Raw genomic sequence first — 22,629 nt, forward strand, 5'->3', positions numbered from 1 at the left:
GCTAAGTTGGTCATTGTCTTTTTCCCCGTTTTTTTAAAAAGAAACCACTTTGCTCAGGGTTAGGGTTAGGGTTAGCGTGTGAAAGGTGCCTGAACGTAGCACAAGAAAACTGAAGTCAAGCCATGTTTCAAAAGGTTAAACTTAACTTACATATATTTCAGCATATCTTTGCTGTAAATAACTGTGTCGGAATTGAAACTTCCTGGTGTCCCTGAGGCAGCGCTGACACTACGCTACAGATTGACCTTTGCTGCGTAGAATCTAGGCCTCCTGTGGTTTTCCTCTGACACGATTTGTTTCTGCTGCCGTTTGTTCACCCAGCAAAGCCTCCTTGTCCCTTGCTGCGTGGAATGATATTTAGCACCGAGATGAAGCCCTGCTGGCAGCTACACACAGTGCAGGGAAATGGACCTGAAGAACAGATGAGGGAAATCATGTGTGAGAGCCAGCATGCAATTGGTGTGTTACTCATCTGCAAACAGAAGAGCTGAGTAAAACAGATTCTGATGTCAGGGAAACCATTTGTGAGAGTGATCTGGCACAACAGACAGTCCTGCTGCCGAGGCTAGAGGGACTTGTTCTACATCATCAGCTCTCTCAATCCCATCCTCATTCACATTAATGGTATGACGTGAATATGGGACAAAGCCTGCTGCACAGATTGCAGATGGAATTTCCCTCCTGTCATCAGGGACTGCTTTTCCTGATTTTTTTATTCCATTTACACAAAGCTCTGCTGTCATATCTAAACAGTCCATGCGGCTTATTCGACTCCCTGTTATTGTCTGGGGTAAATGCTGCTCAAAGCACCTGCTTTGAGCTTTTCTTCATCAATTCTTCTCGTTTTCACTATCTATTCCCCTTGTCTCCTTGCCTCACATCTGTCCCTTGGGGCTAGCCCAGTTTAGAATAAACATCGGCAACCAGCTTTGTCTCTATGGCAACAGCTGCGCATGCTAAACGGTACAGCAGGCATGGAAAAGGTAGAAAAGGGTGCTGATGGTGGTGCATGTTGCTAAATGGGATCTAGTGTTATTTCATGTGATTTGGTGCACAGTTAAAAAAGTATAAATAAGGCCCTCACATAAATCTAGGCCGTCTCTGCAGCAGAATGACACAAATACTTTTGAAATTAGTACTACACGACCAGAGAAAAAGGGTGCTATTGCTTAAGAGGTAAAAACCTTTAACTACCAGTATGCTACGCTCCTGCTGGCAGGTGATGTAATGTGGGATGATCCGTGTGAAACAATGGTGGCCAGCTGGATCTCGTATTCCAGCTAGACAGTAAGCTAAAACATGTTTCTGAAAACATTTGAAGTGAAAAATATGCAACTCAGTAACTAAATCTTGGTTTGTACTTGATCAGTTCTGCTTAGTTTTGAACACTGTTTTTTGACTTCAGTTTTCACTGTGCAGGAAGCAGTGTGATGCCCACTTCTTGTTCACAAATTCTTCCAAATGGAGCATTAAAATACGGCAAGAAAAAAGCAGTGCGGTAACATTATCTTTTTTACGGTTTACAGTTTTATCAGATTTCGGTCTGAGTTTGGGGGGGTTATCTCTTGATCATTTGAATACTCTTTGTAGGGTTGCCCATTTAAAGTCAGAGATTTGAATCATCAGTCGGAGACCCCTCAGTTAACTGACATTGCTTTAAGACAAGCAGTCCTTTTTTTCGTTGGTTTGTTTTGGTTTGCTAGTTAATTTGCTGTGCAGTGTACTTCTGGGGACGTTTTAGTCTCCAGACTATGCTGCGGAGTGAACGCTCTTCACTTTCATGCTCTTTGATACATAGCTGTAGACATGCAGGCAGTAGGTAACATGAAGGAGATACTTGGCACGAAGGGAGGTAGACTGTTTTTCTATTTAGAAGTGGTGGGCTTACAGCTCACAACAAGTTAATACACGGCAGTCTCCGGCTTTTGTTTGATATCTAGTGTTGTCAGAAAATGTTGCACATTTACAACCCAACATTAGTGCTGTTAGCTTCTTTACAATATTACCTGAATGCTGATGTCACACTGAACCCGTTCAGACTTTTAAAAGTCTGTGTAGAAAACAAAACAGATGGTCAAATATTCTTATTAAACTGCCAAATTCGATTCAACTGACATAATTGTGAGTCGGATAGAGCCCTAACTCTTCTGAAAGTGAGCCTTAAGTCTGTGGTGGCAGCGACAGGGTTGGCGATCGTTGGTGGGTAACACTAATATGCGGAAGTACAGCTTGTAGTTCGACAAACAGCACCAAGAGCCAGTGAAACTCCCCCAAATGACATTAACTAAATCAATTGGAGTAGTTTCTCTGGAGGGAGGGAGTAGGGATATCTAGGCTTTGGCCAGATTGAGGAAAGTTTCCGAAAGTATATCTACACATACTACTCGCATTGTTTTGATGCAAAGCTGGCTGAAAATTGGTGAAATATCCCGAGATCTGCCAGAGCCCCCAGGGTGACAGTGGCGGAGTGATGGTAGTTCGTTGCCCGGGTAACCTGGAATAAGGGGTCAGTGGGGTTGGGCCGTGAAAGCCACCCAGTCAGTCTGTCAGTTGGTTTAAGCTCACCCTGACCCCGTCTCCCTTAACACCTCGATTACCCGGCTAGCCTGTTTACAATGAAAGCAGCTTTTGCCTCCATCCCACTTTCTGTGACAGCCTGAGGAAGTGTTGGATTGATCCGGCCAATACGCTCAATCCGCTCAAGCATGCAGAGTATTTGTTTTTCTTTTTTTCTTATTCACTTGTCTAAATATTATTTAGTTCCACCATTGAGCCGGATTTGTCAGCAGGGATTTTGCTGGGCATGTTTTCACTCCCCATGCTGATGGCGGAGTACTTCTAACACTCCGTGTTTCTACATTTTTCCCCCCCTGACTGTTTTATGTAATTTGAGGATTGTGCTCAGTTGTACCCATCTGCTTCTCTGGTTGTTTCCAAGCATGGTGCAATCTGTTGCCAGAGCAGAATGGCCTCTGACCCGATTCATGCGTCAACAGGCAGCTGTCTGTTCAGACCTTTGTCAGGCAATCAGAGGATAAAACTGCTGGTAACACAGATATGGTGTGACGTCATCATCGCTAATACCTCCCACTGTTAGTTCACGGCTAGAATTATTGCTAACCAACCCTGAGGCTGAAGGTTATCTGATACCAGCATCTCAAGGTCATTCCAGTAGGGTCGGCTCTGTCTCTGGAAGTGATTTTAACTGCTACTCTTAATTGTCTAGTACTCTGCCCAGTTGCATTTGCCCGTTCACCTTGTTTGCTTTATTTACATCTGCCCTGATAAATGCAGTCTTTCCGTATGAAAGCTGTTCATGGTATGGGTCAGGCCAATTTGGCTTTGTCTTCCAGTTGTAAGCATTGACCTAGAAGAAACAGACACTCCATCTGCCGCTATGTGCAACATGAGCCACCCTCCTGGGCAGAGCCAGGTAATTCAATACCACTTCCTGTCCTCACCTTGTGCTAACAGGCAAGGCCGAAGAGCTACCATTTCAGGGAAAGTGGGGGAGGGGAGACACTTTTGTGTCAGTGTTCTTGTTCAGTAATTATGTGCAGGGACAAACGGCTGGCTTCAAGGGGAAAACAAATGAGGTGGGATTTAGAGCTCCTTGTTAAACCTGGCCTGATCCATCTCTGCGTTTGTGCATGTTTGCACACCACCTGTGTGTACTGGAAGTGTGACCTTTCTTGAAGAACTGATAGAGAAAACGCCCTCCATCACCTTCGCAGCCGGCTCTTATTTCATCATACGTATCACAGTATGCCAATGTGGAGTCAGGAAGAAAAGGTACCCTAGAGAAAGAGAGAGATTCAGTCAGGGATGGACTTGAGATTTAGCTGACTGCTGCCACCTCCTTCAGTCCGTGACTAACCGATCAGTATCAGATGAGTAGGTTGTGTTGTCATGAACCGCATGTACTGAAAGGATTATTTAATTAATCATTTAATTCATTTGTGAAGCTTAACTGATAAACATGCTCTGGTTCCAGTTTCTTACCTGTAAGAATTGACTTGTTTCTGTTTTATATCATTGTGATTTGAAAAGCTTTGGATTTTTGGCTGTCAGTCAGACAATACAAGGATTTTGAATACATCATCTTGGACTTTGAGGGATTGTGATGGGCATTTTTCTCTTAATTCTCACATTTTATAGTCTAAGCTAAGATTGCAGCAATATACTGGTTTTAGGGTATTCCATGGTATGAAAATTGATGGTAATCATGCCTTGTACATTTGCTTATCTACAATATTGGAAAACAAAGCAACTGGACTGGGAATATCACCTTTATTTTTTAGTTACTATCAAACGGAAGACTTTATACATACTGCCATTATTTTGTAAAAAAAAAAAAAAAAGGTTTCAAGTTTCAGTTATAGTAATAAAATACGCTCCGGTTTTCCTTATTAACCTTGTTAGCTCTCTTAGCACTGTTATTGTTGTTAGCACCGCCAGCTGCTAGCCATGTTGAGGGCCGTGACGCAGCACTGAAGGATGCTGAACATCAAAAAGACATCCTCTGAATAAAGCATTGACTCATTTTAAAAAGTACATAGAAAGATAAACATAATTTATAGTAACATCTTCTTTGCCTTAATGGGCATTTTCATTTGTGTCAACAGTGATGTTTTATCTATGCAGTGCTCTCATAATGTACAGTTTTGTTTTTCAAACTGCTGATGCTTACTATTATTTTTGGACAGAGTGGTTTACAGTAACAAGACGGGAAGATGGATGAGCTGCAGGATGTACAGCTGACTGAGATCAAGCCGCTGCTGACCAATAAGGTGAGTTGGTGTTTGGGGAGGAGGGGGTAACCAGCTGCTGAAGCAACAGGCTCACAACTGTGCACCTGAACATATGTAGGACCACACATGCAAACTAAACAGACATGTGTTGCACACTTAAAGTGAAGGAGCCTCCCGTATGGTCCTCCCAGCAAATACATATGCTAATATACTGGGCATGCACACTCTGCAGTCCTGTTCATCAAAGTGAATTATTCATATCTGCTTGACTGTGGAGTTGGAAAAGAAAAAAAGAGAGAGCGCAAGTCAAAAGAAAAAAAATGTTGCAGATAGAACAAGGCAAGACAGAAGAAGAGAAGTGAGGCGTATAGCGTAAGACATCCAGAAAAAACAGACACGCTGCAATGAGGAGAGATCAAAGGAGAAACTTTGAGAAACTCATCTCTCTATTTCTAAGAGCTTGAGAGATTGTAGCAAGTGAGGAACGGCAAAAACAGACGGGAAATATGGAGGAGAAAAAACCAATGACAGATCAAAGCTCTTCCCATCCTCATCGAGCCTCCTCCTCTTCCCTGCTCCATCTCAACAGCTGATTAGCTGATTAGAAAGACTGTTTTGTTCTCCCCCAAGGCGCCTGTCACAGACACTCAGGAGGGTATAGTGCCTCAGAGGATATGTTACTAGTGAAGCATCAGGTCTGAGGGGATTGCGTCACCTCAGTTGGGGGTTTGTAGAATGAGCAGGGGCAAAATTCCCCTTGTCAGGCTGTATGCTGCGTAAGGTAGATGTCTTGTGTGATGGACAAGGTGGGAAATATACATCACAAAAGCCATCTGAATGCAGGATGCTGCTACTGACCTCTCACTCCACCTAGTGGCCAGCACATTAAAAAAACAAACCAGGAGTCTCAAAGGCAGACAGAGATCATGACATGATGACGTTGATGGAGGAGGATTCTCATTTTCTCTCTGATCCTGTGTAGAAGTGATAAAAACATGTTATGATTTCCATACAGAAAACACACTCAATGCTTACACTGAATATTCAACCACGTGGGAGGAAGAACTGTCAGCAGCAGCAAAGTGACGATAATAGTAACATGAAAAACATAACAGGTTCACTGACCTTCTGCATATTTACATGATTAAAATTGCTTCAAAGCAGAACATGCAAAAGTGAACAAAACATTAAAAAGGATCATTTACTCCTTTCATACGGCAGCAGTTGACATAACAACAAATAAAACACATAGAAACTGATAATTCACACCTTTGGACAATCAGATTACTTAAAATGAGCTAGTAAATGTATAAAAACTGTCATTAGTCTCAACATGTGGAGGCAGCTGACCTTTATGAGGGTGCTTTGTAAATAGACTTTGAGCTTGTTTTAGTAATAAACCTGGGGGTACTTTCTTTATGGAAATATTGCCAACATGTTGAGGTTAACTTTGCTGCAATCAAAGCAAGTGCTCTTGAAGCGTGTTTACCCCAAGTATTAACATGCATCTTGGGAGACTGGATCAGGAGTGGACAGCTCTGTCTGTCTGATCACACCTGGCACTGGAATGTGTCTCCACATGCGTCTCAAGTGATTCCTTGTAATCAGATCTCACTTCTCTGCTCTATATGCAAATAAACGTGTACATCATTTCATTCACCATTACTAAGAGACTACTGCTGTGAGAGTGTTAGCTCCCACCAGGTACAGCTGGCGAAAGTCCACCTGCACACACGCAGTGACAGGGCTGACTGTCACCATCACACAATAAATATCACCCAGCAGTTATTAATGAGTTTAAGGGAAGAGTCGAGCTGTTTCGGTGTCGGAGGGAGTTTGTTAGGACTGTTGAACAGGTGTCGCTGTTTTAGCTCTTGCTTACTGGGCTGACTTTGAACTGACCGTTCACTGGGAGGAGAGGGGCTCTGGAGACCGTCCTTCAGTGCTGCTTCTAACCTGTGTAATGACAGCAACAGTCGGCTAAGCAAGGAAGTCAGCTGAGTAGGCAGTTCTTGAGTGTGGCCCAAAATACATAAGCGTACACATCTTGAATTTGGCCATATGCGGCACAACAGAAGTGTGCTATATCATATTGTTCATGATAATACCAGTATAATTTAATATAATTATTATAATTGAATAATTTAATAAAATTATTATTTTAATATGATTTTCTTTTAAAAGTGCATATCATGATAATGTAAATATTCCAACTTGTTGACATAATGAGGTCACACCGTTACGGCTGAGAGCAAATTTGCTACCGGTTACTGTTTGCAAACTAAAAAATGAGAGTGAATTTCTGCTTGGGTTTATTGAATACTTGAAAACAAACTCTTTTTGTACTGTAAATGTTTATGCTGACATGTAAAACTACAACACTTATTTTGCTGCAATTGTATGTTCTTGATATCAATACTAATATATATATTTTCAGTATTTTGTCATATCATCAAAAATATTGTTATCACAAAAAATACCCTGAAATATGGTGATATAATTTTAAGGCCATATTGCTCAACCATAAAGGACAGACCACCTCCAAATGTGGTCTGGGCGATCACATCACAAGACACATGAGGACACATTGGTTGTGTTCACAGCTGTACGCAGAGCCGTCCACTTTTGTCCTGATCCCAAGATGTATGTTACTGTAGACAGGTGCTTAGTTCCCTCCTGTGCTTTCCTGTTGTTTCTACAATACTCCAGCACCTGAGAACTGCACAAAGTTTCCCCAGGGATGATGTTTTTCTGTAGGCAGACGTGGAAGTGAGCATCACCCTGGTTCCCTCGTTAAAAAGCCAATGGGATTTTTCTATTGGATTTTGGATCAATGCCGAAAATAAGCTCTGTAGTAAACAAACGTTTGTGATACTTACATATTACATTCAGCAAGATAATCTTCACAAATGAACACCACTTTCAGGTTTTTTAAAGCCTAAATTTAATGCTAACCTATTACCGGGCTTTAGGACTTATTACAGGGGCTCTCAGTTACAGCAATGGAATAGTGTAGACTTCAGCTAGAAACATGTTTTTACCATGATTTCAGTTAATGATATTCCAGTATGAAGAAGAAAGGGAGAGCTTTATAGCCACCATCTGCCTCTACACCCATATGCACCCTACTGGTCTGGCCTACAACTGAATCCCAGAAGAATCTTCTTTGTTGTTGCTGCCCACTCTCGCTTCTCTGCCCATCTATTCTGTGGCTTCCTGCTGTCTGAATAAAGACAAAACACCAACTGAGACAATAGTCTGTAACAATGCTTCAGCATTCCTTGTGTTATATGTGTAAAGAATTAAGTCATTATAAAATTGATGGCGCCTATACATGAGTGTTAATGACAATTTAAGATACATAAAAGAACGCGATACGCCTCCTAAAAGCATGAGGTTTTGCAGTTGTAATCAATTGCACCAGTAGATGAGTAGACTAGATGAAGTGCCCGCTACGGTATGTCACGCCCAATCGTGTTAAGCAGAAAATGCAGATGATAGAAGTGGACATGACACCAGGCTCAGTTTAATCTGTAATGTGTTTAGGCTTCTGTAATCTGGGCACAGTTCTTAACCTGGGTCCAACTGGCAAAATGCAGTAAAATTCAACTGATGAGACAGTAATCATTGTTTGTAGCATAATGACAGAATATTTTGATCTAATTATGTCAAAATGTATTGCAAAGAAAAAGTCTGTAAGAGCTTGTAAAAAGTGGGACACAGCCATATTTTTTATGTTTGTTCGAGCATGAATGCTTGGCGCGTTATACGTACTTTAAAGAATCCCTCACATCTCGTTACACCTGCATTGCAGTGCCATCTGTCTACAATGACTAAACCTCCATCAGTGTTAAACAAGTAGAATATTATTATTGTTTTTAGAAGAAAAAATGGCATCTATAAGCCTATGGTTAACCCTCCTCTTTTGACTTTCTTACAGAATGCACGCAACTTTCAAGATTTCGACTGCCAGGTGAGTGTTCCTCTCTGCTCCTTCATAAATCACTGTTGTGCCATCATGTGAGGAGATGCTGTCAGTGGAAGGGGGTTGGGGGCATTGGGACATGGCCCCATTCTCGCCCCCCTACTGCTAGACCCATTTGTTTGCTTGCCCTACATCTGAACATTGTTCCTCACAGGCAACATCCACTTTTACCGCATGCCACATGCTGGTGAAATATAGGATTTTTTTGTGAGGATACATTTACGGTCATCTACCACACTAGCCATTAACTTTTCAAGGTGTCTGTGTTTGGAAGTTTTTTTCACAAGCCATTTTTGCCCAGCTTGTTCTCCCAAGTTTGTCCTTTGCTCACGCTGACTGTGAGCACAACAGACAACAATGTTTTAGAAAAACAGGCTCCTTCCTCGCTAAAGTGTTCTTAAGGTCACTTCAAAATGTTTGTATATAATTTCAAATTCTGAGTTCTCATTACATTAGAAAACAATAGAAAGAGAGGTTTAGCATGAGTAGAATACATCATTATTGGTTGAAAAAAATGTGAATTCTTGGCGAGTTGTTTTGTGGTATGTTTTAGGTTTTGTTTGTTTTGCATGGCTGTGTATCATACTGATTTTTCTGGCATTTTTGTAGACTCACCTTTGGTCATTTTTACTTATGTGAAATTCACATTGGTGGCCTAGTTGTGATAATTAATGAAGGGTTTGGAAATCACAGTGTAAGATTCAGAAGTAAGCAATGTGATTACTGTATGTTCTAAACGCACAGGCTTGGGAGTGACAGCTGGATCACTCATGTTAATGACTGTATTTGTATGAACAGCTCTTACCCAAATTAGGGCTGCATAGTTAGTCTAAATGTTGTCGCAAATTACAAGTGCAATATCCAAATAGCTGAAGCTGCAAAAAGTTTAAATGTATCACAACACACCATTAGAAATGAAGCATTGTGATGCTACAGCGATGCTCTGCCCCACAAATAATATTGCAGATGAAGGGAACATGCTGGTTTGGTATAAATCACAGCAGAAATCACGTCATTATTTTCATGTTGTTGTTTTTTTTCAGTGAAAATGAAATGCAAAAATTAACATTCTTACTAAAATTGTGACTCATATCGTAGTCATGAAATTCTGTCAGTTGTGTGTGTGTGTGTGTGTGTGTGTGTGCGTGCCCGTGCGCATATAATACAGGCCTAACCTACAACTAAATACTGTTCATTATTCATATGAGAAGGGGCATCCTGGTGGTCCAGCAGCAACACCAAACATTAACCACTGATATCCACTGTGAACAATGTGCGTCATGCGACTTGTAACCTTAATCTCACGTCAGTCTACTCTCTGCTGTCAAACCCTGCAATACAGGCAAAAAAACATCAAAGTTAACCAACAGTGGACTTTTTGGAATCATACAGTTTTTATATTTCCGTGCAGGGCTTTAAGAACAGCATCATGCTGGTCAGTTGTTTGGAACAAAAATACAGATCAAGTGTGGTACAAGCTTTAACACTGCCTCTGGGGTGCTTTACAGAGTACTCTTGGTAAATATCAGGAAGAGATATACAATAATAATAACAATAATTGATGAACTTATGTAGCGCTTTACTAAGGACTCAAAGACTCTTTACATGAAATGCAAAAAGAAAACAAATACAAAATACTGAAAGACGCTTACATGAAACACCAATCAAATACAGAGAACAGAAAACAAATATATAATATAGAGGATATGACAGATTTGAGGAGGGGAGACAAGTATTGTAGGCTTTCGTGAAGAGGTGGGTTTTGAGTTGATTTTTAAATGAGTGGAGTGAGTTGATGTTTCGAGGGAGGGAGCTTCAGAGAGTTGGGGCAGCAGTGGCAAAGCCCAAAGGTGCAGTGCTTGGTCGTGGTGATGGGGGTCAGAAGGTTGGCATTTGATGATCTGAGGTGGTGAGTGGGGGTTGACGTTGGAGAAGATCTATAAGGTATGAGGGGCAAGGTTTTGAGGACTTGGTAGGTGATGAGGAGGATCTTGAGGTGAATTCAGTGCTGTATTGGGAGTAAATGAAGTTGAAGGATGGGTGTGATGTGTTCCCTGGAGCAGGAGTGTGTGAGCAACCAGGCAGCTGACTTCTGAACATATTGTAGTTTTTTTAGGTCAGTGGAGGCGAGACCGTAAAGAATGTTGTTGCAGTAGCCTAGTCTGGAGGTTTTGAAGGTATGAATGAGAGTTTCTGCAGTGGAGGAGGAGAGGGAGGGTCGCAGATGTGCAATATTATGAAGGTGGTAGAAGAACATTTTGTTGATGTTTTTGATGTATGACTTTAAAGAAAGAGTGGGGTCTCATATGATGCTGAGGTTTTGGACCAAGGGGGATGGTGTGCTGGTCAAGTGCAGTGATTTCAGACATCCTTTATTGGATGCCTCAGCCAGTGTCTTCCACGATAAGATTGTATTTGTGTGTTTGTGTGATTGTTTCTGTGCTTCCCTTTTCACCATAAGCATCAACTACAGCCTGGTCTTTTTAAGTGATAATGTAAGGATAATTATCATCCAAGGGAAAGGAGTACTGGCCTTGAGCAGGCACTGTTCCAGATTTCTTTCTTTGATGGTTTCTTTGCATGGGGAATAGGATTGCTGGCCGCCCTCCGCCTCTTTGCTATGCAGGTTGCCGTTTCGTTTTCTTGCAAAGAGTCTCCTCCGTGAGGAGTGACTTACCACAGTTAAGCCCTTTGCTGCATTTCATGAGCATCATGGCTGCAAAGGGTTAAATCTTACATCCCTCTCTCACTTTCTGCAGTCACGGCTGCTTCCAGCATCCCACCAGAGCTAAATATAGCTCCTGCAGGCAGGGCAGGAGAGTAAAGCATGTTAGCTGGAGCAGACATGCTACATGCTCCATTCCTGTCTGCATTGTCACTAATACATTAACATTCATAAAACGCTGCAGTCGCTCAGCTGCTCAAATTCTTAGTGTCACAGTTTTTTCCACTCATCCTCTCATGATTCATTTCAGGTCCTGCAGTTGTAATTTAAGAAAAGGTTCTACCTGAATTCATGTCAGTGGTATTGAGGCAGACTTAAGTGTATTTGACCTTGTTTCCCTGGCAGCCATTTTGACCCTGCACAGTCACATTCAGGACTCTAAAGGAATTATTGAAATATTAATGATTGTTTAAACTTGATTGGCCTTTTTGTGGAAAATGTTTTGATGTCACAGCAAGAAAAGCACATGTGTAAATAATAGAATGAATGAAGAATGAATTACATTTAGCTGTTTCAGTTTCAGGGTCTGGATATTATGCATGCCGGATCACTGTCACTCTGTCATTGCTTGACCTGCACACTTGAATAGAGGTGTGAGTAACATCAAAGCTTTCTCTGCTGTGACAAGTCAAAATGTCTGCTCTGAACAAGGCCTGTAAACTAGCCAGCAATCCCGGGGATCACCAGATCATGTGAATTGATTTAAAAAGCAATGAGCAGGTGTAATTTTCTTCCTGAACATACATTTTGCGTTCATAGAAATGAAAATGCATACTTCCTTTTTACAATACAAAGGAAGGTCTTATATCATAATGTGGATTGTCTAAAAATAAATAAAATAAAATGCCATGTCGGGTTAGTAAATCTAGCAACTTACTTGCCTATTTGTGCAAGTGGTACAAAAAATTAAACACATTGAGGGGGGGTTTCCAGAGCTCATGATGGAAGTAGCTGAGGAGTGAGCCACTGATGAGGCACTCAGAGAAAAAGGCAATGGGTAAAAACAAACAAACATTTTAGTTATTTTGGAAACAGGAGTTTAGTTGTGTTGCAGGAACTGCAGCTGTGTATTGAATGCACAATTTGCTGCTAAGTTGAGAGCAAGGTGGATGAAATAGGGTCATTTTTATGCCAATTAATTTCAGTCTCTTGTTATTTGCTAACCACTACTAAATAAATCAGTTTGTATAGTAAATAAAGAATAAAGAGCATTAGAGACCAGAAACTTCGAGAGCAGGAAAAGATAAGTTAACTAGCTTACTAGAAATTTAGCAAATAGTCCATATAGACTATGCTGTGGTACGAAGCTATATTTCAACAAAAATATTAGCTACATTAAAATGTGTACTTTGGCTCAATTTTTTTGGTGTAAATGTAGGACAGGCTCAGCTTTGTGGTTTGAGGTAACTGATAGAAGCTCAAATGCGATGTCAAAATTCAAAAGGTCTGTTTTTGAAATAAGTTATGTGATTTTAATTGCACCTGACTACCACTGTCACACAGTTTATTTAAACAGGAACAACAGGAGCCCAAATGCAGTACGCAACATCAGCAGCAGACTTCCTATAAATACAGTCTGTGTGTGGGGGAAGGGTCCTCACCGCTACACCATCTCTCACAGTAATGGTATGACATTCCAGCAGCTGGAGGACAAATCCAGCTGCTCTCCTCTTGACTGCAGCTAAAGCTCCTACCTCAGGCTGTCCACAGGTACTGCAACAGTCATACCAAAACCCTCTGCACCTGCATGAGGAGGGTGGTGTTGATGGTGGTGTGGGGTCAGAGAGGAGAATCTGGTGTGGTGGGTGGGTGTGGTGCTGCAGTCTTGTGTCCTATAAGAGGAGAGGAAGGTGTGACTCAGCCTCATCCGCCCATGGGACCTGCTGTGCTTTAAAGTGCATACTTAAGAACACTGAGTTACCTCGTGGAAATGGAAACGGCTGACTGTACATGCTAAAAATAGAAGATCTTTCGGTTCATAGTGTTGGCTGTGGAGAGGAAAAAGTTAAGATGGTTTCTATGGAATCTGAATGCACATGATGTTTTGAATGACTGTCTCATGATGTTTTGTGTATTTCTCTTACAATTTTGACACTATTTTCCACAAGTAATCATTTATTGAGATTTACAGTTCATGGTTATGTCTAGTTTTGATACTAACTCTCCTCTTGACCTTGTGCCATTCCAACACAAAGACTAGAAGAAGCAGTCTACTTAGTGTTTCAGGCAAATGGCTGCCAAGTTGTGTCTTTGGCTTTTAAAATCCTCACTGTCTCAGTAAACTCAGCAGAGGGCGCCAGAAGCCTGTTCATTGTTGGGCTGGAGGGCTATGATTTGTGTGATGTGTTTTGCTGTGCTTGTCGTGTTGTCTCGGTTTTGAAGGCAGGTTTACCAATCACAGAAATGCAGTGTATCGCACAGATGTTGCTCATACACCATCTTAGAGGAGGATTATATTGACCATGTCATGTGATACACCGTGTCATGTTATGTAATGGGGTGGACAGTTTAATATAACATGTTTTTCTTAAGTGTGTGCATTTTTAATATGCTTAAAGGTGTAAAAATCAAACATTAGACTGTGCCAGAGTTAATGCAAAGCTCTACATCGAACTGACTGGTGCAGACCAGAGTGTCGCTGTGTGCCTGTATGACTGCAGAGTCCTGATGAGACACACAGTGACTCAGTGTATGACACAAAGAGGCACCTGCTCTGTCGAGGAAAGGGTAAACATGTTTTTGGTCACACACATCATTGACATCATTGACAAATCACATGCGCACCACAATCTGGCAAAACGTCAGAGTATACGTGGTGTTTTATTAGTTATATATTCTCACCACAGTATGCCTAAAATAACTGAAGAAACAGATAGTTATCAGTTTCTTGAAAACCTCACACTGTGGAAAAAAAATATCTATGGAAATAAAATATTAGAGATGCTCTTCTCTTTTGGCATCATATTATACAGATCATATGCATATTTTTGACATATACTTTTTTTTAAGTTTTTTTATGTTCGGTGTTTATTCCTCAAAATGTACATAGAATACATATGTGTCAGTGGCACCCTCTGTGGGTTAGGACAGGAAACATTTAGAGGAGAAACAGCAGTGTACAACCAAACCCGCTGCTTTATTGACTAACCAATGACTCGCCCCGTGTCTCTGTAATCCCTCCCACTCTGTGCCTGTTTGCATGTGTACCATTGGCTGCACAGAGCAGCCTGTCTCCAACAAAAGCATGACACCCTGCACTGCTAGCTGTTGTGCAGATGACAGAGTAGAGTAGAAAAGGAGAGATCAATAAACTATGTGGATCAAATGATCCAGAGGTAGGTTCAGAGGAAATAGATCCTTTCATGTAGATTGTTAGTGTGGAATAAAAATAGTAGCTCATTGTGGGTTTGTTTTCTGGTAAGCATGGAACATCATAGAGGTTATCTTTTGAATGTCAATCCTAAAAAGGAATAGTAGAGCTGTGCAGATTTAAATGAGTGTGGCCGCATGAGCCGACATTTGCAGCAAGGCTTTTGCTGGTGGTTGTCAGACTGCTGCATTTTACACTAGTCCTGCTGAGTGATTCACCTGCAACCTGGAGATATTTACAGGGTCTGAATGTGGATATTCATGCTGATTTATTTCATTTTTTTGGATGCTGAGGTCACTTCCAGTCTACTCCAGTTTCAAGGTGAAGCTAAAGTGAATCTGGAGACAATTGTTGCTAAATCTCAGTGATGAGCAGCCATTTTGCTGATGCAGAACACAGCCCAGGGCGAGCTGTCAAAGTCAGCCTCCTCTCCAGTCTTTTCACTTTATCCATATCACGGTGTGACGTCAGTAGCCTGCTCATTTTCCAGGACTGCCTCTGCATCTTTTGCACCCCATCACCCCTTTTCCACACACCCATCCCTCTCCCCCCCGCCTTTTCTCTTCTCTCCTCTAAGCCCCACCCTCTCCCTCAACCCACCTGACCCTCCGCAATCCAATTAGACGCACCGGTGGCTGGATGTACGGACGCGCTGTGACTACCAAGCACAAACTGCAGTCTCACTCTCCTCCCCCTCTGTCTCTTTTCCTGCTCTCTTTCCCACCTCTTGTCTCTGTCTCTCTCTTTTTCTCTCTGCATCTTCTCCACCCCCCCTCTTGTGCTTTCATTCAGATTATTTACCCATCTCCTCCTCACTCCCTCTGCTGTGTCTTTCTCCTCCCTCTCTTCTCCGTCTTCCTTGTCGCCGCTGCTCTAGCCGCCTCACCCCTACATCCCTCCCTTCCAACCAACGCTCCCGCCCTCCTCCTCCTCCTCCTTTTGGAGATCTTCAAAGCTGCCCAGCACACACTTGCACATAGCATAACACACTCCTCTCCTGCGTGGGAAAAACATGTCAGCTATTCTGGACCTGGACCAGATTGCATGCTCTGGGAATGGAGTGGTGAGTGACAAATGCATCTTGCCTGCCTTAACACACCTGGCTGGGTCCTTGCAGCAGAGGGCTCTGGTTAAGATTAGGTGGGGGAGGTTGTTGTGCGGTCTCCCCAAAGAAGGTGACAGCAGCTGGTCCTTGGAAGGGAGAAGCTGCTGGGGATCCTTCCTGGCTTGCTTGTCAACACCTTTAGTAGACGGCTGCGACTTTTGGCTTTTTCTCTCTGGTCAGCTGCTTGTGTGGGGTGAACATTTGTTCACTGTGTGCAGGAGGTCACACAGTGCCCATGTGTTCAGTCTGCACAGCCTAAACATTCTGAGGGTGCAGTGGTGTATTTTAATGTGATGATATGAAAGATGCATGTGTGTAGTGCTCAAGTGTCTCTGAATCTGCAGATGCCACAACCAGAGGATGTGTACGTGCCTGTCAGCAAATGGGTGTCCATCCATACTGTTATGGTATTTGAGTGTTTCAGGGTGCATATTTCTCTCAAATGTGTTTTTTTGTGTTTATCAATAACTGCAGGAATGCATATTTTCTGTGGATGGTGCATAGTACCAGCATTGTATTCTTTACTCTGTTATTACTGAAAACAGGCAGGGAGGTCACTCACCCCCCACACTCTTAAGCTACACACCAAAACCACTGAAGTGGCTCCTTCCCTCCCCTGCAGAGTTTGTAGTTTCAAGCCACCGCTTCTGTGACACACATGTACTGTATGTGTGCTGCAGGTGGGAAGGGCTGTGTATGTGTCAAAAGAGAGCAATGTGGCATGTACCTGGGATGATCCCTGGATGCACATGTTCTTGTGTGTATATTCAATTAACTTGCAGGCTGCTCCATGTTTCTTGCCCCATAATGCTGCTCTCAGGAGTGATTGATACTGTTACTGGCAGGGCGTGGAAACCAGGGAGGAGGGGGAGGAGGGATTGATAAGAGAGGGATTGCGGGAAGAAGAAGAGCATGACATACTGCTCTCCTTTTTAACTTCCATCACCATCCTTCAGTCTGGGACCAAAACCCAAATTCTTGCCTCCTGGTTTGCCCCAGGCAACCATGAAGTCCCTCTTGTCAAAGCACAAACCCTACTCAGTATTCCTGTCTCAACCCCCTAAACATCCACACACACACACACACACACACACACACACACACACACACACACACACACACAGACATTGTCCACTTACTAGCCAACATGAATGTGTTGAAGATGAAAAAAGGTTGCTGCCATTGCAGTGCTCCCCTTTTTTCCCTCTCAGGCTGTCCAGGCTGGCAGCCCCACCCCATGTCTGTTTTCTTGAGATGCTGCTGTGTGTACATATATACCCATATGTGTCTGTGAAGGGAAACAGCACTCCAAGATCAATACAGCTTTTAAACTATGCCAAGAGCTAAATGAATAGATAAGAGGTCCTCTTCTTCACTCCCTTTCCACAGCTCTTTTCTCCATGATTCTCCCCTGTGTTTGTGCCAGGACATGGCTGGAAGGCATGATAGATTAAAGCGATACGCCCCTTCTGTTTTAAGGCACCCTTGAGTTAGTCATACAGAACTCCCCATGTCTCCTCTTTCCTCCTGTGTCTGTCACTCTGTCCCTGCTTGCTTTCACGCTCTATTTCCTTCCATCCACTCCCAGACTCCCTTCTTCTATCTGTCTCATCTTCCTCTATTTCCCCCCATGTTCCCATTACCTTTTTTCATTTCCGATCACGAGTGGCGTGTACATGCCTGATTTCGCTGGCACATGTACAATACACGCACATGACAGAAGGCAGGCATTTGCACAAGTGTGTTTGCCTTGTTTCTTAGTGCAAAGCCTCTTTTTCTATACTGAGTGTCCTTGACTCTGTCCTTGTATTAACAAAAAAATCTGCAGCAACACAGGCATGGAACTTTCCTCTCTTCTCCGTTGATAACAGGTTGTTCTGCAGCCCCACCAGGCCAAGGTGACAGAATCATTTCATTATCTGTGAAAAGGCCTCAGATGAGTGCAGGGCTTCCTGTCAGCAGGAGAGTTTCTTCATGGTTTATTCCATCTCAAGGTTGCAGGATTATATTCAGTGTTGTTAGATTGAAGCGCACACTTGGTGAGTGTTGCTGTGAGTTGTTTTTGTGTGCATAGTTTTCATGTTTTGTGCGACAGGCTAATCTCTGTACCGACACCCACACAAGTGAAGATATCTCGTTCCGTTGCTGAAAAGAGGAGTATTTTTTCCTCTTGTGTTACTGTGTCCATTACAGATTGCAGATGCAAATTACTGCAGCCTTGTCCTTGAGAACGTACCTTCATCTCCTCTGTTGAGATTGTGACACATATCCATCAGACAAATGCCTGCAGTGGGAGTCATGCTCCCTCTGTGTCTGTCAGCCTTAACCTGTGTCGCTCATCCGCCTAGGCTCGCTCTCTTTATTATTGATGACCAGTGGGCCTTGAGACCAGGCAAGCGCTGGGCCCCACCCCAGTGCTTGCCTGTGCAGTACACACACACACACACACACACACACACACACACACACACACACACACTCATGCACGTAGCCACGTCATACACACCCCTGTATGCAGCACCGAGTCATGCTCACCTTGGGAAGTGTATGTTTGTGATGCTGAGGGAAATGTGGAGATTGGCTTTATTACTTCCTGTTTATTTTATTACTTCCCATTATGTCACTTCCTTCGCTATTTATGAATCTCATAAACATTCATTAGAGACTGTCATTGTTTTTGCTGTGTCATCTCTTCACGTCTTTCACGTCTGTCCTCCAGTCAAATTAACTGTCAGTTGAAATGACCCTTTAAGGGAAACTTTGGTATTTTTCAAACTGGACCCTGTTTTTGCTTTTTTGTCTTTTTTTTGTCTAAGTGACAATTTTTTAAACTAGTTTAGTATTGAGCGAGAGTGCTGCAGTTACAAATCTGTTTGCAGTGTAACCCTTAGGGACAATACAGCAGTGTCAATGAATGTCCACAGAATTTGTTTTTTTCCACTGATTGCCGCAGATTGTTATTTAAAGTGTCTGACAAATACATGGCGTTGTTTTTTTTCTTTTTTGTGACAAATTGCTGTCAGGGCACCTGGTGGGTTAGTGGGTGGCGCGGGTGCACCATGTGTGGGGGGCAATGTCCTTGCCACGACGGCAGCGGGTTCACTTCCAGCCTATGGCTCTTTGCTGCATATCATCCCCACTCTCTCCCCCTTTCATGCTTGCATGCTGAAGTAATAAAAAATATACGCCTACACCAACATAAAGCTTTATTCTATACATTTGACTTTATCCAGTCTGTTATTTATTCTGTCTAACCAAGTTTCCCTTAAGGAAAAGTCTTGTTTTAAAATCTTGCAGGATGAGATGAACTGCAGGAAGACATTTATATCTTTGTCAGACACATATAATAACAATCTGAGACTGTTAGTGACAAAAAACTTTTAGTAGACACAAACTGACTGATTCGAATAATTAAATTGCAGCCTGGTTCACAGCTGCAGACTACAGCTCTCTTGCTCAATTTTGGACTAGTATTAAAAACTGATGTTCCCATTAATCACTTAGACACAAAATCATGGGAAAATAGGGTCCAGGTTGAAAAACATCCTATTTACTTTTAAGCCAGTTAATATGTTATTTGTAGAAGTACTGTTGAGTACGGGCATGTGGCTTCCTCGTGCTTGATAGAGAAAGTTATTGTAAAGAAAGTAAAGGAGAGAATAAGGCTGGTGTGAGCTCTTTGAATTTTAATGGGTCTTCCTGCAAAGACATTCATTTTTGCAGAGTCATACTTGTGAATGCGATGTGAGTTTCAGGCCTTGGATAAAAAGACTATTTTGCCGGATGAAAAGACTGTTTCCCAGACAGCCCGTTCTGTGCTTTGTTTGTCCAGGGGTACAAGGAATGTGTGGTGGACAAGAGGTGCATGCTTTGCATCCTTAATCTAAGACAGAAACCCTAAACGTTGCTAGAAAGTACATGTGTGACCTATACCGTTATTGTGAATAAATCATCACTTCTGTGTTCAAGCTTTGTTAAAGCACTGTTGTAGATTTAATTGTTTTCCTTTTATTTTTTGATATGCTTGCTTTATCAGTAAGTATGCCAAAATGGCTGAATTTAGCTGAAGTAGTTATATGTATATGCCTGGTGCAGGAATCCCATGGATCATCTCCTACTTTGTGCTTTTCATGTAAAGAGAAACAGCCCACACAATATAATTCATATTCCACAGCTTAAAGCAAAAATCTGTTATCTTATAAAAACTATTATAAGAAAAATCTTTAAAACATTTAAAAAGCAGTGTACCTGACATTTCATCATTACAATCAACATGGAAAAAGTTGTTTATTTTGGAAGAGCTCTTGAGACTGTATTATCTAGAATTACATCTCTCGTGATAATCTTTGCTGTGCAGACCTTACTGAGCATGCTCAAGGATGTAGCGGCCTGTTTTTCTACTTGCTGCTTTGACAAGCCGAAGGAAGTAAACTGCATCGGCCAGGTTCATTTTGATGAGGAGAAGGTGATCTAAATGGCTTCTTCAAATGTTTTTTAATAGTTTTTGGATCATGCTGGAGCTCTGGGGCAAAAGCTATATCAGCCTTTAACTACAGACAGTTTAATTTTTGCTTTTTTGGAATATCCTTTAAATTTGACTCATTGGCCATGCCACAGACAGACAACACGTGTCATAATAAAGCAGTGGAATAGTAGGTTTGTGTGCAAGACTTCCCACTGGGCATCAATATGACATAAGGAAGACATTGGACAGATTTCATATTTTGGTTAGAACGAAAATCAGGTTGTATTGTAGGAGTTGTCCTGTAATTTGGTCACCCAACATCACAACTACGGCTGGGTTGAAGATGTCAAAAATATATCCTGACTGTTTTCAAGCAGGATCACAATTCACTATCTTATGATAATTCTTGTTCTTGTTGGTTTTTAAGACTATTTTGCAAGGTACTGAACAATACAACCAAACTAATTTTCCAGTTTAAAAAATATAGCTAGTTAATACATATAATTAATAACACAGACCATTTTAACAATAGCTTTTAAGCAAGTATGCAAAATACTGTTGTTTGCACTGTGTCGGTTCTGGAAAATCCATACCAGTTCCATATTATTGATGGAAAAAATTTTCAAGGGAGCAGCTCTTCTATGATGTCAGCCATGCCGCTATATATGATTCAAAGGGGGAGGGGCTTCCAAATGTGTGTATGAGCCATAGAAGTGCAACTGATAGAATGTGCAATGTAGTACGATACTTAGAATCTCTCCGTAAAGGTCTACTGTCTGGGCTTTTCGACTTTATTTGATAGGATAGCTTAAGGGGGAAAGAGAGGGGATGACATGCAGCAAAGGGTAGGACATAGTCTCTATTCGTGGGGCATCCACTCCACCAACTGAGCCACCAGGCACTCATATTGTGGAGACATTTTAATCTTTCATTAGCTAAAATAGTCATGTTGCACACCCAATGTCACAACATAATTTCAATTGAATCCAACGTTTAATGATATCCAGTGCCAGCTGTGTTTTCTCTTTACACACATGTATTGTTCCATCAATCTTTAACTGTACTCACTTTCTCTTTTCTGTGGCTGCAGGAGCATGACATTGAGACTCCCCATGGCGTTCTCCATGTGACAATGAGAGGCGTTCCCAAGGGCAATAGACCTGTCATCCTCACCTATCACGACATCGGCCTCAACCGTGAGTCAGCCAAAAATAGACTAATCGATTGCACTGTCATGGATGTGATGAAGCTGTTTTGTTTTAGCCTCTGTACCCAACAGTCACCCTCAGGTCCTTGAAAGACTTTAAACCCCTGAACTCTCACTTTCTGAGTGCGTCCTATGTTTGCACCTTTCTAGACAAATCGTGCTTCAACACCCTGTTCAACTATGAGGACATGCAGGAGATCACGCAGCACTTTGCGGTGGTTCATGTGGACGCGCCCGGCCAGCAGGAGGGTGCACCCCCCTTCCCCAGCGGGTGGGTGTCAGACTGGTTGTACATGCACTGATAAATGGGAACACATTTATTTCAGTGCTGATTCAGGAGCCAAAATCCATTCATTTAGTTAGACTTTAAAGTGCACTGCTAGCTCATTTGCTAATGGATGCACATTCATTCTACAAGCTATTAATCAAAAAAGTGTCCAAGTATTTAAATTTATAATGTACTCAGTTTCTCAGATTAATTCAAACATGAGTAAATGACTCCGTACTCACTACTTGCATGGACTCACATGCAGTGGTGGACTGTAACTAAGTACATTAACTCAAGAACTGTACCTAATTATGTATGTGTGGTACTTGTAATCTACTTAAGTATTTTGTTTTCATGCCCCTTTATACTTTTAGTCTGCTATGTTTCAGAGTGAAATATTATAATTTTTACTTCACTACATTTATCTGACAGCTTTAGTTACTTTACAAATTAGGATTTTTGTCTAAAAAATCTAAGAGGGGTTTCTAAAATATGTTTGTTATGAAATAAACTACCAAACAGCTTTATACAAGTACTGCTGCAACAATTAGTTGATAAATCAATCAATCGATTCACAGAAAATTAAATGCCAACTATTTTGATAAACATTTCAGTCTAAATATGTATAATATAACTATTATTAAATATAAATATATAAATATATTTTTAAATAATGTTTCAGAGGTTTATTTTAGATTTTAACTCAGAATATCAAACTATTATTAGTGTTGAACATCCGTTCATAGTCACATT

General features: G+C 41.7%; 1 protein-coding gene across 3 annotated transcripts in view; it reads left to right on the forward strand.

The window, feature by feature from the left end:
• Positions 1-22,629, forward strand: part of ndrg3a (ndrg family member 3a) — a 50,130-nt gene that overhangs the window by 17,089 nt on the left and 10,412 nt on the right. For 2 of the 3 annotated variants that reach the window (XM_042503287.1, XM_042503296.1), the window contains exons 2-5: positions 4,707-4,790; positions 8,692-8,724; positions 21,492-21,597; positions 21,759-21,879. In XM_042503287.1, coding sequence (XP_042359221.1) covers positions 4,734-4,790; positions 8,692-8,724; positions 21,492-21,597; positions 21,759-21,879 — 317 coding nt within the window. In that variant the 5' untranslated portion in view covers positions 4,707-4,733. Of the gene's footprint in view, positions 1-4,706; positions 4,791-8,691; positions 8,725-15,554; positions 15,895-21,491; positions 21,598-21,758; positions 21,880-22,629 lie in introns of those variants that run through there. The other variant, XM_042503305.1, reaches the window with a different exon arrangement.

The sequence above is a fragment of the Plectropomus leopardus genome, chromosome 2, assembly GCF_008729295.1.
Source record: "Plectropomus leopardus isolate mb chromosome 2, YSFRI_Pleo_2.0, whole genome shotgun sequence".
Lineage (NCBI taxonomy): Eukaryota > Metazoa > Chordata > Actinopteri > Perciformes > Serranidae > Plectropomus > Plectropomus leopardus.